At 36.1% G+C, this 16,035-nt stretch overlaps 1 protein-coding gene across 10 annotated transcripts in view; it reads left to right on the forward strand.

Moving 5' to 3' along the window:
* The window catches only part of neo1a (neogenin 1a), a 154,448-nt gene that overhangs the window by 115,656 nt on the left and 22,757 nt on the right, over positions 1 to 16,035 (forward strand). For 8 of the 10 annotated variants that reach the window (XM_059537281.1, XM_059537332.1, XM_059537338.1 and 5 more), the window contains exons 8-9: positions 12,862 to 13,087; positions 15,708 to 15,862. In XM_059537281.1, the coding sequence (XP_059393264.1) occupies positions 12,862 to 13,087; positions 15,708 to 15,862 (381 nt within the window). The remainder of the gene's footprint in view (positions 1 to 12,861; positions 13,088 to 15,707; positions 15,863 to 16,035) is intronic. The other 2 variants (XM_059537308.1, XM_059537326.1) reach the window with 1 other exon arrangement.

A 16,035-nucleotide genomic window follows, 5' to 3' on the forward strand; every position in this document is an offset into this window, starting at 1 on the left:
TCTTAAGAACATTCTTAAGAAAAAAGATAAGAATATTTTTAAGATGGATTTTTGGGAATACAAAATATTCGTAACTTTTTTCGAAAGTTAAAAAATAAGAAGAAAACGTCAGTTAAGAAGCAATTTCTTCTTAAGAATGTTTTGTGAATCCAACCCCTGGTTCCTACAGGGGAGCGTTCATATTAGTTTGATTACACGCTTAAATATCGTTTAAATCCAATTATAAAAGTGTTCATAACATTTCATTACAGTCCTGTAATATCAGCCCATTTAGTTTTACTACTATATCACAGCTATTTTAGTATTTCATTAAGCAGTCGTAAACATCTCAGAGATACTGGAGGTTTTATCCACGTCGATGATCTTTTTTAATAGAAATCTCATTGAAGGTATAGTAGTTTTGGTGTAAGTCAGGTGGATGATGCCATCTGCCGCAGCTTCCTCTCTGGCGGTGCCACCTGTTCAGTGTATGTGTGCGCGCTCACGGGCATATGTGCGCCTGTACTAGAGTTTAATGTTAAATGTGTGGTTGAGATGGATGGTTGCTGGGATATTACTTACTGATCAGAGATGCGTTTCCCAAACATACCTTCACATGATTGGAATGCTAATCAGTTTCTAGCCTTTACATAATGTGTTTTTTCTGGATTTTTTTGGGTTGTTATTCTATCTCTTTATGTTAAAATAAACCTACCATAAAAATTACAGACCCTTAAATTCTTTGTAAGTGGACCAACTTACAAAATTAGCAGGGGATCAAATAAATATTTTCCCCACTGTATGACTGAGGGGCAAGCGGGCTAAAGCTAACACTCTAGGGCTGGGTGAAGATTGCCTTGGCAAGCAACTCTCAAATTTAAATCCACCATGTACGAGTGGTCTTGAATGAACAAATTAGTTGTCAGGTTGTCACTATGTTCCTGTGATACTTTCTGAGATGAAGCCAGCGTCTCTTTGAAATCTCTTTGGGGCTTTGCTGTACTCTTTGCTCCTCTCGTATGAAATAGCCTGTAAACACTTTACTTTGGCAGGCTTCTCAGCTTGTTCTAGTTAAAGGCACTAGGCAAGTCTGATTGGAGGCTTTTTGAAACCTCGGTTCTCGCTGCCATCTGGACAAGCACATGGTGAATGGAGAAACACGGTTGCCTATCTTCACTTTTGTTAGAGCTGATTTCTGAGTTTATTCAGTTACAGACTGGGAGTTTGTTGCACACTCTGTGAAACTTGCTCATTATATTTTTTTTCTCTGTAAGGGAATATATGATCCCATACTCATTAGTGTAATGCAGCATTGTGTTTTCCCCATAGTCACAGTGCTTTAGATTCGACATGCTGTGATTACCATAAGCACAATGTAATTGCAGAGATTTTCTTAGATCTTAAAAAAAAATGCATGTGATCAAAACAAGGAACTTTTAACCACAGAAACTACATTGTAATCGACAAACTTATTGTTTTGAATTTTTCTAGAGATTTTTTGGAGAAGCAGAGCTGCACTATGAAAAATCTGGGTCACCACAAGCATTAAAAAAAGTCTTAGTCATATAGCTGGTGTGAGATGAGGACGTGACCTGACAATTTGATGCTGTCTCACTCTTTGAGCTTGTTTATTTTCCACAGATTAATTTTAATGCCATATTTGCATTTGAATGCTTGTTTTCCTGGCAGTGACTTATTATTATTATTAAGGATTCATGGCAACTGGAAAAAAACATTTCTCTTTTTTCACTCAATTTTTCAATCCTAGGCTCTTATTTTTTTTTGTACAGCACAAACACCCCACAAAACCCATTTCCTAGCATCTGTTTCTATATGAATGTACTTAAGCATTAAAAGTTAAACGTACAGAATGATAAATGTTTGTACGGTCATTTTGAACTTGTATATAATTTTATATTTAATCATTTTATATTATATATTTTATACAATCCCACTGTTAAAAATACCTAGGGAAGGGGGCTTGTCTTATACTATCAAAACATAAATTTGAATATCAATTTAGGTTACTGATACTACTTCATGTGTGCAAACACGTTGAAAAGAATCAGCTCAGTTCAAAATAACAAGGCATGACATGTTTTTAAGAAATGTAGTATGATATTATGCTTTGGAATGCAGCGAAGTAAAAGTTTCTCAAAACAAAAATACTCCGATAAAGTACTGTAACTGAGTAAAAAATGCTTTGTTACTGTCCACCACTGGCTACAGTTGTTGCCTTGGGCTTCAGTCCCAGGTATGTTTGTAGAAAAATGATCGATGAAGCTTGCATGTGTTCCTGAGCACAATGGCAGACAGAGTGATTGATCTGAAAGCATACAATGCTGATTTGGGCTATATTTGTGTTTATATCTCAGCTGCAGAGTCTGTGGAGCCATAAAACATAAATAGTATGTCTCCGCTGAGGCCTCTCACTGTGTTCATATGACACTTTAACTAGGCCTGTGTGCCAGACTCGGCTAACAGCAGAGCAAATATGCTTCACTTATTTATGGCCACAGAAAGAGCCCTCTAGCTGCTTTCCAACATCTCTGCTTTGTTTACAAGATTCATCACTCACTGGTTGGAATATTGATGTGATTTAGTTGAAGTTATACAGTCTGTAGCTGTAACTAAATTCAAAGGAATTATTCCGTTGGAGAAACAAGACATTTTATTTCACCAAAATACAAAAATAAACTAGTTTTATGATGTACCAAAAAACATTTTCAGAATGCAATACTAGATTACTGCTTCAGGCTTTTTACAAAGTGTAAGTTTCTTCATCTTTAGACATAATACTGTGTTATAGATTATAGACTATAGATCTTTAATCTATAGATTATAGACTGGATTAGATTTGTTCATTCATTTTTGCTAGTTCTGAATGACCTTTTAATTGTAGATTTTATAATTCTACACTTTTCTCAACATAGACTTTGAATTATAAATAAAAAATAAAATAAAAAATGTGTGAAACATTATTACATATTTAAAAACTACGATCATCTTAATAAAGATTGACTTAAACTATTTCAATAATTATAAATATTTTTATTTCACAAAAATTGTCCTGCAGTTGTGGCATCATTTAAGATTATCCACAATAAGATAAAAAAATTTTTTTTTAAATATATTGATATAGAAAACAGTTTTTATTGTAATAATGTTTTGCAATATTACAGTTTTTACTGTATTTTGGATTAAATAAAAGCAGCTTTGTGAGCTTGAAATATTTCTTTAAAAACACAAAAACATTGGTCTCAAACTTTTGAACAGTAGTGTATATGTAAACACAATGATATATTATTAATAGCAAAATATTTATATCTTTTTTTCACAGTACAAATTCGATTTCTACACACATTTATTTGTATTTATATATTCCCTCATACATTATTCGGTTTGCTGAAGCTTGTATACTGTGAATTCTCATCTTGAACTCCACTGTGATTTGGTGTGATATAATAATCTAATGTTTGATGTTAACTTGCTATTGAAACGAAGTGCTGTTGCGGGTACCTTTGTGTACAAATGCCCCGAGCCAAAGCTTCTCAAAGGAGCGCAGTGATATTTCTGGTATTGTGACTGAGCATTACAAATGGGACTGAAGTGCATGTCAGAAAATAAATGATTTAGCTGAGGGACTTGAGCTCGAGGACCGGAGCTCTTTGATGAAGCATGCGAAGGTTCAGCAGGTGCAGGAGGGAATGGGGGCTCTGCTTGCTGACCCGGAGGGCCACTGTAGCTGGGTGTAGACATACAGTAATGACATGCCAGATGGGCGTATGCCTCCCCAGCAAACACAGAGGAAGTCCCCTGCCAGCGTCACGCTGCGACCCATAATCCTGTGCTTTCGTGCTGGGCGGTACGTTCCGCCGAGGTGCCCATGCCTCCCCCTAGATCTGCCCTGCTGCTCCGGCTTTCATCTCTCAGACTATGGTGCGCTGCTCTCCATCACGTGGGAGACCTGTTTAATCTCAACAGGGGTGTTGATGGCCTTTAATCCATCATCCTCTCGTATTCATGATGTTTACTTTGAAGACATAGACTGCTGCAGTGGTGCCCGCTTCGGATCCAATGCAAAATCGCTTTGGGCCAGCCATATCTCCAATAAAAAAAATGACAAAGACTAGCGTCTACTTGGCTTCTGGAATATCATAGTAACTCCGCTTATTAAAAAAATTGCTTCTTTGTGCTTCACTTGCTTTGTCTGTATTTGCTACTATAACAAAAAAAAAAATAGATTATATTTTCAAGAAAAGCCTGAAGATATCATGAAACGTCAATCTTAAAAATTTTAAATAGTTTTACTTTTAGTATTTTGTGCACGGTGAAAACGTACTATAGCTTTAACACAAAACATTCTGCCCACTCAGTATAAAGCTACAGAAATCACTTCTGTTTTGATGTTGAAACTCCAAACACATTAACACATAACGGTTATGCATAACACAACTCTGATCATTTCATTGTGACCCAAATAGTGTCTGCAGCAAATTACAGTGGAAATTGTTTTTTTAATCCTGTCACATTGTAGTGCAAAATTATGCAAATACTGTTCTTTTTTTATTGTCACCTTTTTTTTCTATTCAGAATGTTCTCTCCATTATGTGACTGAAGTTAACAACGTACCTGTTTATGTATTATGATTATTTTCTCCAATGTCCCCTGTGTTCACATACCACAAACAGTCTGTGCTGTATGAGTCAGAAGAACATATTTGGAGTATAGAATGTCACTTATTAACAAATGGTATGTCATTTTATTTTATTTTTTTAAAGTTATATTCCATCTCAACCAATCAAATTATTTTCAACTAAGACATGATCTTATGACTAATTCCCTTGGAAAAAGATGATTTTCAAAGATAGTGTGTGCTTTAAAGTTGACATACAATCGAAAACAGGAGTTTTTATATATTTAAAATAAATAAAATGTCTTAAAGGTCACGTTTTTCGTGTGTTTACAGTGTGCAATATAACATGTGTTCATGTTTCGCGTGTAAAAAAACACAGTATTTTTCACACAATTCACTTATCTGTATACCGCTGTTTTCACTGTCATAAAAATGGGCCGATGACTTCCTTGTTCTATAAAGTCCCTCCTTCAGGAATACGTAACGAGTTCTGATTGGGCCAGCGGTTCCTGTGTTGTGATTCGACACCAGCTGAGCGCACGCAGCCCTCCTAGAAACGTGATTGGGCTAGTTTTGAGAAGCAAGTGGACAGGATTTGTTTTGAAAACCTGGCAATCCTGATCTGAACACACGTGCTGGAGATGTACTTCTAATCACAGGAGTGTTTTTACTGACGAGATGTGCATGAAAACACCATCTAGTTAACAAAGCTAAACAGCGTTGCCCTTTGTGTAATAAGTTACAGAAACTGTTAAACGCACCAACTTAAATAATAAAATACACTTACCGGTTGTGGTCCATAAACAACGCCTTCTCCAGACAAAGAGGGAACTGCTCCATCTTTCAAGAATAATCTTTGTGTGAATCCGGCATCAAACTGATTGAGATTGAGGAAGTTGTCCTCAGCAAAATGTGTTGCACATAGTTTTACATGTGGATTATAATTTTCGGGAACATAGTTAAACATAAATTGTAACAATTAATCTTCAAGTACAGTGTCCCCGGGAAGCCCAAACAAAGGTGATTGGACTCCGAGATGAAAATAACAGTGTTTCGACGACATGGCGACAAACACAAACGCAACTCTTCCTCTTCTCCGTCGGAGCGCAACAAGGCCACGCCCCCTTTTTTGTGTATTCATGTGGGTGGAGGTTAGTCAAAAAACTGTTTTAGTGACGTCATTACTGCAGGAACTAGAGGGATGTAGTCCAAACGGGTCGTTCGTTGTAGGCGAATTCTGTTAAATAAAATATCTTGCTTGGCATTGAACTTTTGAGTGTTATAATTTTACAGATATTATTTATACTCTAACAACAACATTATACACTAACTAAAGTTTGATACATGGGATCACGAAGAACTGGACCTTTAATGTATTACACAGAATCTCCTCACCCACTATCAAATCTCATTAGTCTGAAAACTTTACACTCATAAAAATAAAGGTGCTTCACAGTGCCATAGAAGAAACGTTTTGTCTAAATGGTTCCATAAAGAACCTTTAACATCTGAAGAACATTTCTGTTTCAAAAGAAGGTTATTCAGATTATAAAAAGGCAAATAAGAGATGGTTCTTTAAAGAACCTTTGACTGAATGGTGTGCTGTGATTTTTGTATTTTGTAGCATTTATTATTTATAATTGTTTCATATTTATTCGTTTTTAGTTAACATCTATTTAATTTCTAGCAACGGAAATGTTTTTGTTTTGTGTTTTAGTTAGTCATAACCCTGGAACAGATAAATCTGGTTACTAGAAACCTGTTGCTTCATGGCATTCATAACAATTTTTGGTTCATAATTGTGTAAAACTATCCTATGATTGGTCTAAGAAACCTGTCATAGTTGTGACCATTAACAGCAAACAGCTTTACAAAATATATAGAAGAAGAGCAAAACATATATACAGTTTATGTGTGTAATTGAGCTGTCCATTTCTCCTCTTCAAAATAACCAATGCGACCCATGACCACAAAACCAGTCTTTAGATTTATACATAATCTGAAAGCTGAAAAAAATAAGCTTTCCATTGATGTATGGTTTATTAGGATCGGACAATATTTGGCCAAGATACAACTATTTGAAAATCTGGAATCTGAGGGTGAAACAAAAATTTAAATACTGAGAAAATCGCATTTAAAGTTGACCAAATGAAGTTCTTAGCAAGTTTTGATATACTGTATTTACGGTAGGAGATTTACAAAATATCTTCATGGAACATGATCTTTACTTAATATCCTATAGATTTTTGGCATAAAAGAAAAATTTATAATTTTGTTTGTTTTTTTGGCTATTGCTAAAAAATTACCCCAGTGACTTAAAACTGGTTTTGTGGTCCAGGGTCACATACGAGGCTTTTAGTCAGTGTCTATAGATCAAGAGCTGCTCCACATTTCAGCAGCAGTCAATCCTGTCATGTTATTCCATGAGTACAGGTGAAGAACATGAACCTTACTGAAAATGGATGAAATAATCTGGTTTTTATGCCTCCGCACAATATAAAGAAGTCTTCAACCCCTTCCAGACCCTTCACGATAATAGCATGTTCCCTCAGATCAATAGTAGAGAGGGTATAAGATGTAATGCCATTGGATGAAGTCTTTATGTGTGCAGCAGGAACTATGTCGCATCTCTTGTACCGTGGCCATTTCATTCCATACCCATCTATGTAAGATGAAAGCAGGAGCTTTTAAGTGGGTGGTCATTAGCAGTGCACTCAGCTCGCTCTCTCAGTCAGTCACATCATAAGCACGTGGAGGTGAATGAGGTGATCTTTCCAACTATTTATATTTTCCCCCCATATCCTCATGCACAATTACCTATTTCAGATTCTTGGTGACCTAAATACATAGTACATATCCATTATTGCTCTAATCAGCCATTTCTGTTTTAATTTGCCATTCCCGAAATACCATTTGCTTAATATTTAAATCATAATTACATCGATTTACATCAAACATGGAGTTAACAATAATTCTTTTACATTTACATTTTGCACCAAAGGCCTTGTGACCTTTTTGCTTTGCTTCAGTATGTATCATTAATAAGGCGATGTCACCATCTGTTCCAATGGCAGCAGCCATTGCTCTCTGCTATGAATAGAAAGGGTATTAATCTTCTGCTGCTCTCCACCGTACATCACATGACTGCGTTCACCATCAGACAGACACTTAGGAGACTGTTGAAGCTGATGTTTGAGATGATCCTGATAACATCCTAGTTGAATACATGTATGTTTGGAAAACGTTTTCCAAGCATTCCATTTTAGTAGGGGTGTAACGGTACACAAACATGACGGTTCAGTTCGTACCTTGGTTTTGACGTCACGGTTCAGTATGGTTTGGTACAGCAGGGGTAAAAAACAAAACATAAAAATGCTTTTACTATTATTATTATTATTAAACAGTGGTTTACCTTAGCTTATGCTCTAAACTATAGGAAGCCCTTTTACATTAGCCTACTATAAGGTTACAATTAACAACAGAGCCCAAACTTGATTACTATTTATTAAAAAATATTATAATAAACACTCAGCTTAATATTATGTACTTAATTGTTAATTGTATGCAAGCGTGTAAATTGCACATAGTGCAGGTTTTAACTTCTTAATTATAAAATTACTATATATTGTTAAAATGCATTCATTTACACAGTCATAACTTGATTCATAACGGATTTATTTAAACATACATTAAATAATTAAGACATCACTAACAGGTAAAGTAAAATATAATGAGTATATAGTCTAATATTTGAGGTAAATGCTCTTCTCTAGACTTAATTTCTCTAGCGAACTAGTGAGCGTGGACACTGATGACCTGCCTGAGGTAAATTAAATGCTACAACATTTTGTTTAGAAGCTGTTTTATTGACGTCTTTCCATTATGGGTACACTGATTTAGCAATTTCCTGGGCCATGAGATGTTTATTTCATGCTATAACTAGTAGTACAGTGTAAGTGATGATCACGCTATCTCGTGCTTTGTGCTGAAGTTTATTGTTTGAATTTCCTGTAACAAATTGACGTAATTTGAACGATAAGACTGTTTCTTGTCGAAAGCTACAATACAATGAAATTCCACTCGTGCAGTGGTTAAAACAATTCACATAGACTGAACATTTTCAGTATGAATACGTGTACTGTTACACCCGTACATTTAAGTCATTAAAACTTCAGCTTGGTGTGTTTTTAATAGTTGTTCTATGTAGACTAGATGGATTTTCTTTAACCTATGCACCAAATATCCCTGTTATTTCAGCATCTTGTGCTGGTTTTGAATGTGTTGTGAGTACACAGCCACTAAAATAGTGTACTCTTTAAAGGTCCCGTTATTCGCGCTTTTTTGGAGCTTTGATTGTGTTTACAGTGTGCAATATAACATGTGCATGTTTCGCGTGTAAAAAAACACAGTATTTTTCAAACAATTCACCTATCTGAATCAGAAATACGTAATGAGTTCTGATTGGGCCAGCGGTTCCTGTGTTGTGATTCGACAGCAGCTTAGAGCACGCTGTCCTCCTGGAAACGCGATTGGACTAGTTTTGAGAAGCAAGTGGGCAGGAGCATGTGCTGGAGATGTACTCACAGGAGCGTTTTTACTGACGAGATGCGCATGAAAATCGCATTCGTTTTTTTGCACAGCCCTACCATCCAGTTAACAAAGCTAAACAGCGTTGCCCTTTGTGTAATAAGTTACAGAAACTGTTAAACGCACCAACTTAAATAATAAAATACACTTACCGGTTGTGGTCCATAAACAACGGCTTCTCCAGACAAAGAGGGAACTGCTCCATCTTTCAAGAATAATCTTTGTGTGAATCCGGCATCAAACTGATTGAGATTGAGGAAGTTGTCCTCAGCAAAATGTGTTGCACATAGTTTTACATGTGGATTATAATTTTCGGGAACTGAGTTAAACATAAATTTTAACCATTAATCTCCAAATACAGCGTCCCTGGGAAACCCAGACAAAGGTGATTGGACTCCGAGATGAAAATAACAGCGTTTCGACGATATGGCGACAAACACAAACGCAACTCTTCCTCTTCTCCGTCGGAGTGCAACAAGGCCACGCCCCCTTTTTGTGAATTCATGTGGGCGGAGGTTAGTCCAAAAACTGTTTTAGTGACGTCATTACTGCAGGAACTAGAGGGATGTAGTCCAAAGGGGTCGTTTTTTGTAGGCGAATTCTGTTAAAATATCTCGCTTGGCATTGAACTTTGAGCTTTAGAATTTTACAGATATTATTTATACTCAAAAAAAACATTACACACTAACTAAAGTTTAAAACATGGGATCACAAAGAATGGGACCTTTAAGGCCTGTTCATATCAAGATGAATATATCCAGTGTGAAAATTTGCTGATAAATATTGTAATTAGAGTTCTAATTTCTGTTCAAGCGCACTGTGAATAACACCAATAAGATTCGGTCATATACCCAGAGTCACTGCTGTTACATGAAACTATGACTTTGTGGTGCTCATGAACAGACTGTTTTACTAAAATACAGTGAAAAGCAGAGGAAGAATCCAGAAACAACTGAAAAACATCCTTCTGTTCACACCAAGATGAATATTCAGTGCAGAAACATTTGGCACGATAAACATTGTCATTTGAATGAATGGTTGGTTGTTAATGTGCCTGTTGAAACTGACACAAACATTCACATGCTATCAATACAACCATTTTTTTGTATTTTTTTTATGGAGAGATGTTCTAATCTCTTTTGCATTGTGAACTAAACTGGCCGACCAATAGGATTGGTTTCTTCACGTGCCCAGAGGCGCTATGGTTACATCAAGATATCTCTCGTCTCTTGTCTTTTTGTATTTGGTGCCGTTTGAAAAAAACCATTGAAAAAAAAAAACCGTACACTTTGAAATGTAAATATTGTTTGACTTTCTTTTCTATGGCAAGTGGATGTCAGAAATGAAAATTGCACAGTGCTTTCATTTCATTCATCTTATCTGTCCTTTTTCATGCAGCTATTCACAAAAATTGAATCGAACATTCTTGTTGGTGTAAAGAGGCCTTAACATTGAGAACTTTCAAATGAAGTATTCAGAGTATGTTGCACAATATGCCTTATGTTAGTATTGAATTCTGAATGATAGCATGTAAAAAAGAACTCTCAAAACAGCCATTGCTTGGTCTAGAGCCCAAATGCAGATAAGCTGGAGCTTAAGTTGAGCTACTTTTATGATGCAGTTGATTTTATGGATGGCTTGACATGTTTTTGAATGCATGTTTTAGCATTCTTTCCATAATCAAGTTACAGTTCATAAAAACTGTACTTGACGATATATGACTAGAAATCACTTGCAAAATGGCTGCCAAGTGAACTGACTGAACCAGAGGGAGAAGAAAAACCACAGAGAGAATGTCACGCACCACGCAAAGCTGAACCAGAGATAAATGCTGAATGATATAATTTTTTTTTTCTCCCTGCGGCTAGACAGATGAACATTGATGGCTCGTCTTTGTGGAAAACTGTAATTGCTACAACTAATGTTTAAATTGCTCTCCGTCTAATGGATCTTGTCATTTAGGGGAAGCTATAAGCTAATGAGTGCTGCTATTAGTGTATATTATACAGGTCTGCATTATCAGTCTCTTCTCCCAATGTCTTTTCAGAGCTGAATGCGGTTCAGAATAAGAAAGTAATTTGAAGAACACATCTGAAAATAATGCATGTTGCTGTTCTTTTTTCAGCATTATATGGTGCTTTTAAACCCTCAGTTAACTAGCAAAGTGAAACTGTATTGTTCAGAGTTTTGCTCTTTCATAGTTCAGGAGACATGGAAATGCATATCATGTTATGTTTCCCTTAAAATTCCTTGGGGAAGAAACAAATGAGATTATTGGTGACATAAAGCAATAGTGTATAGATGTGTGTATATATATATAAACACAGTTCAGACAATCTGATCTTTGTTTGAGTTCATATTAAAATCCCTGATTTTTGATTCCATACTTTGGTTTCTTGCCATCCATTTCTGTCCAGTTGGAAGTCCACAATCTTGTCTTAGACAAAAGACAAAAATGTTGTCTTCTTTTTTTTCAGAAATTCTCTGCCATTTGAATCATGAAGCTCATAAGTTTTATAAATCTTTTTGACATTTTTTTTTTATGTAAATTAGTTCTTTTCTCTGGTGCTGCATGCAGATTGTGTTTCAGTCTGGTTGGCATAGAGAAAGAAAGACCATGGTGCCTACTCATCTTATAGTCAATGAATCACATTTGAATCATACGGTACATCAATCTTACATACTATATTTGCTTGATATTCAGTCTTTTCAGATCTGCTTCTTTTGGCAGATGCAAATGAAACACAGTTTGTTTAATTCAAAGAGTTACTGTTGCCACAAGCGCAACTTTATTGCGGTCCACAAAAGCAAATAATCTTGACACATTTTTAGAGCTGCTTTGTGTTGAGTTTCACTCCGCTGGTAGCAAACAACAGTCCGACGGCCTCAGATTTAACCACAGAGGCCTCAGCATGAAATATTTTGCATATCTGTTTGAAGATTGTAAAGCCTTGGACCTCTAGACGTATGTTAGTGATTAAAAAGGATGGCCTATGTGCCACAGTGTTCTTTGGATCAGCTTGGATTTTTCCCAGCTACGCTTAAAAGAATAGTTGTAAAGAAATCCTGTTAATTGATTTACTCACCTACAGTACATCAAAACCATATGACAAATGCAAGAAGCAGCACCAAGTAAAGTTTTTGATGACACTGATGCTGAAGTCTCATTTGTGCATATGTACAGTACATAGTTATGAAGCCTTGGCATGTAGTTAAGAAACCAAGTGCATTTGGTTTCATTTGATGTGCAAATGCCATTTGATAGCTATATAAAAGTTTTAGTGAATAACAAAAAATAATGTGTTAATGTCAGTCTAATTTTGAGGTGAACTACTCTTTTAAGAGTGAAAAAGTCCCAAATATGTCTCCTGTGATTCAGCTTTCCATCATTTTTTCCACTTCAGCCATTTTTCTCCAACTACATGCCCGACATTCTTCCATTGTGATTGCATTTTTTCATATTTCTTTGTGATTATTTCACTGTTTTGTTGATTTCCTGTCATGGAAGCCATTGTGTTATGGTTTTTGTTTTCTTTTCTTTTTATGTGTTCTCTCTGTTCTGTCCTCCCTCCCTGAATTTGTGTGTGACTTCACTTTGCACACGTCTCCACCCTTGATTTCTGCTTTCACTCACGCCACCCCACTGTCTGCACTCAAAGATGTAGCCATCCCCTTCCCCCCTCCCACCTCACTGACCCGTGCCACTACTGACCGTCTAATGCCAGGCTCCAGAGGCGGCGCTGGTCCCACGCCCTCCGCCCCCCGTGACGTTGTGGCCTCCCTGGTCTCCACCCGCTTCATCAAGCTGACCTGGCGCCTTCCTGCTGAACCGCATGGAGATGATGTCACCTACTCGGTCTACTACAGCCTGGAGGGCAATAACAGGCAGGGCATTTATGTGTCATTTATATATACACTACAGATCCACAGTTTGGGGTCAGTAAGATTTTTTTCAGCGATGATTCATTAAATTTATAAAAAAATATATTTATAATGTTGCAAAAGATTTCTGTTTCAAATAAATACTGTTCTGTTGCACTTTCTATTAACCACAGTATCCTGAAAGGTTTACTACAGTTTCAAAAATATTTTTATATAATATAATAAGTAGAACAATTATTTGTAATATTAATAATAGGAAACAATTATGGAATTACAATAATAATGAACGAAACTTTATAAAACTGAACGTAACTTTTTCAGAAACTATCAAAAATATGCGATTACAAAAGAAGAAAAAAACTATGAAAAAAATGAACTCAGTGGCAAAAATGTAACAGGCTCTTCAAATATGCTTCATTCTTTTTTAATGTTTTTCAAAGATTTGTTTTCGCTAATCGTGGATTCTGAATGCATTGCCACAGATTTCGCTTACGTTTCCCAGTTTTTCGTTTGGTGTTTTGACACAAACCTCTCGTGGGGGCGGGCTTAACAGTGATCTACTCTGATTGGATAGTCAGCTTTTGATGGACAGGTGCTCTCTGACCACTCAGTGGCGCACATATTGGAAAGCTCTCGCGGTGATTTGTATTACTAAATATGTAAATAATATTTGACCTTCGATCGTCTCAGTCTGTAAAGATGAGCTCTTCTCCTTCAAGGCAGCCAGAAGTAAGCTTGTGTTACTGAATGACATTAATAACCCGCAACCAACTGTAGCACACTGTAACATGAAAAACTTGTATCGATGTTATTGGTTACTTCAGTAACACAAGCTTAATTCAAGCTGCCTGAAGGACAAGCGGAGGAGGAAGATGACGCCGCTCCGTGTCTGTGTCTCCTGAAAGCTCATCTTTACTGAGACGATCGAAGGTCAGATATTATTTATATATTTAGTAACACAAGGCACGACGTATTGCATACAAATCACCGCAAGAGGTTTTTTTTTTATTTTTCTATTTTTATTAATGCAGAGAACAAAAACATACAAAGGTATGAAAATACATCACATAATAACCACCACAAAAAAAACATAAAGAATAAAAAATTAAACAAGGAGATCAAAGGCAGAGCAAATCTAACAGTCCTTATAGCTTTCTTATCAGACACTGAGATTACATTCAAATAGTTTTCCCATTTCTTTTAGGAAAACAGAGAAGACAGGTTTACAGTTGGAGAATGTGCTTTTGTGAATGTGAAATTTGTTTAGGAATTTTTTTTAATTAATAACAAAACCGTTATTTTCGTTTGTGGGGTAAGAGTCATAATACCCAAATATAATGTTTTTCATATGTGCTGAGAAGCCTGGCAAAATCTTAGTTGACAAACACACCAATATCATCCCAAAGTTTCTGAGTGTAGTGACATGACCAAATTAAGTGTACAGTTTCTTCAGAACTCGAACAAAAAGAGCATGTAAGATCAATGTCATATTTAAATCTTTGTATACACTTCTTTACAGGGTAGAACCTGTGTATGGGCTTAAAATAAATGTCTGTGAAAAATAATTTTTTGCGATAGAGACCAGATTTAATCCCCGCGAGAGCTTTCCAATATGTGCGCCGCTGAGTGGCGTCTGTACTTCCCGGTCAGAGAGCACCTGTCCATCAAAAGCTGACTATCCAATCAGAGTAGATCACTGTTAAGCCCGCCCCCACGAGAGGTTTGGGAAACGTACACGAAATCTGTGGCAATGAATTTAGAATCCACGATTAGCGAAAACGAATCTTTGAAAAACATGAAGAAAGAATGAAGCATATTTGAAGAGCCTGTTACTTTTTTGCCACGGAGTTCATTTTTTTTCATTTTCATAGTGTATTTCTTCTTTTGTAATCACATATTTTTGATACATTGATTATTGATTATTGAAACAAATGTAATTCCATAAAAAATCTGCATTTTAGAATGATTTCTGAAGGATCGTGTGACACGGCAAACTGCAGTAATGGTTGCTTTGCCAGCCCAGGATTTTTTTATTTTAGTGATATTTTAGTGAGCATGAAATACTTTATTCAACGGTATTGTACGTGCAATTTAATTTTTATTTGTATTTTTTTTCTGGGGGCAAAACGTGTAAAGAATATCCCATGATACATTCATTAGTGTTTATTTACTGCATTAAAATGCTGCGTTACAGTAAAGATAATCTTAGGAGAATCACAAATAAGAATTACAAAAACAAATGCATTATGGTAATAAGATTTCTTTATGGTTCCTTGTGAGTAAAATAATATCAGAAGCAAAATAAATAATTACACAAAATTGTCTTATATATATATTAATATAATACATTTAATTTTGACTCTGTAGTGATAAGTGACCTAGACAGGTTTTCATGACATTCACCCTCCAAGAAGCCTTAAATTATGAATGCTATTGATGATTGTATTTTGTTGTTTTTGTTGCTATTATTTTAAGTCACATGTTGTTGTTATTAATGTTTATAATGCCATTCTGTATGAGCTGTTATTGACTACAGAAGAACAAGAGAAGCTTTGAACCAATGAATCAGCAGTCAGCTCCTGTTTCAGTCTCACATCACGTTTGTCTCTCTGATTCTGTATAGGGAGAGGATAGTGAACACCAGCCGTCCAGGAGAAATGCAAGTCACCATTCAGAACCTCATGCCAGACACCAAGTACTCCTTCCGCGTGGTGGCCCACAACAGAAACGGCCCTGGAGAGAGCTCAGCGCCTCTGAGGGTCGCCACCCAGCCCGAGGGTGAGATCTCCACTTGATGATACCATACCAGTTAGAATGTGTTCAAATGAGATTTATGGACTGATTAAAACAGTTGCATTACAAATTATACTCTGACACATTTGAGAAGGCTATAATGCATGAAATAAAGTTTGCGTAGTTGTTTTTTAAAGCTCACATGCTTGTCTAGAATA

Source organism: Carassius carassius, chromosome 3 (genome assembly GCF_963082965.1).
Source record: "Carassius carassius chromosome 3, fCarCar2.1, whole genome shotgun sequence".
NCBI classification, from domain to species: domain Eukaryota; kingdom Metazoa; phylum Chordata; class Actinopteri; order Cypriniformes; family Cyprinidae; genus Carassius; species Carassius carassius.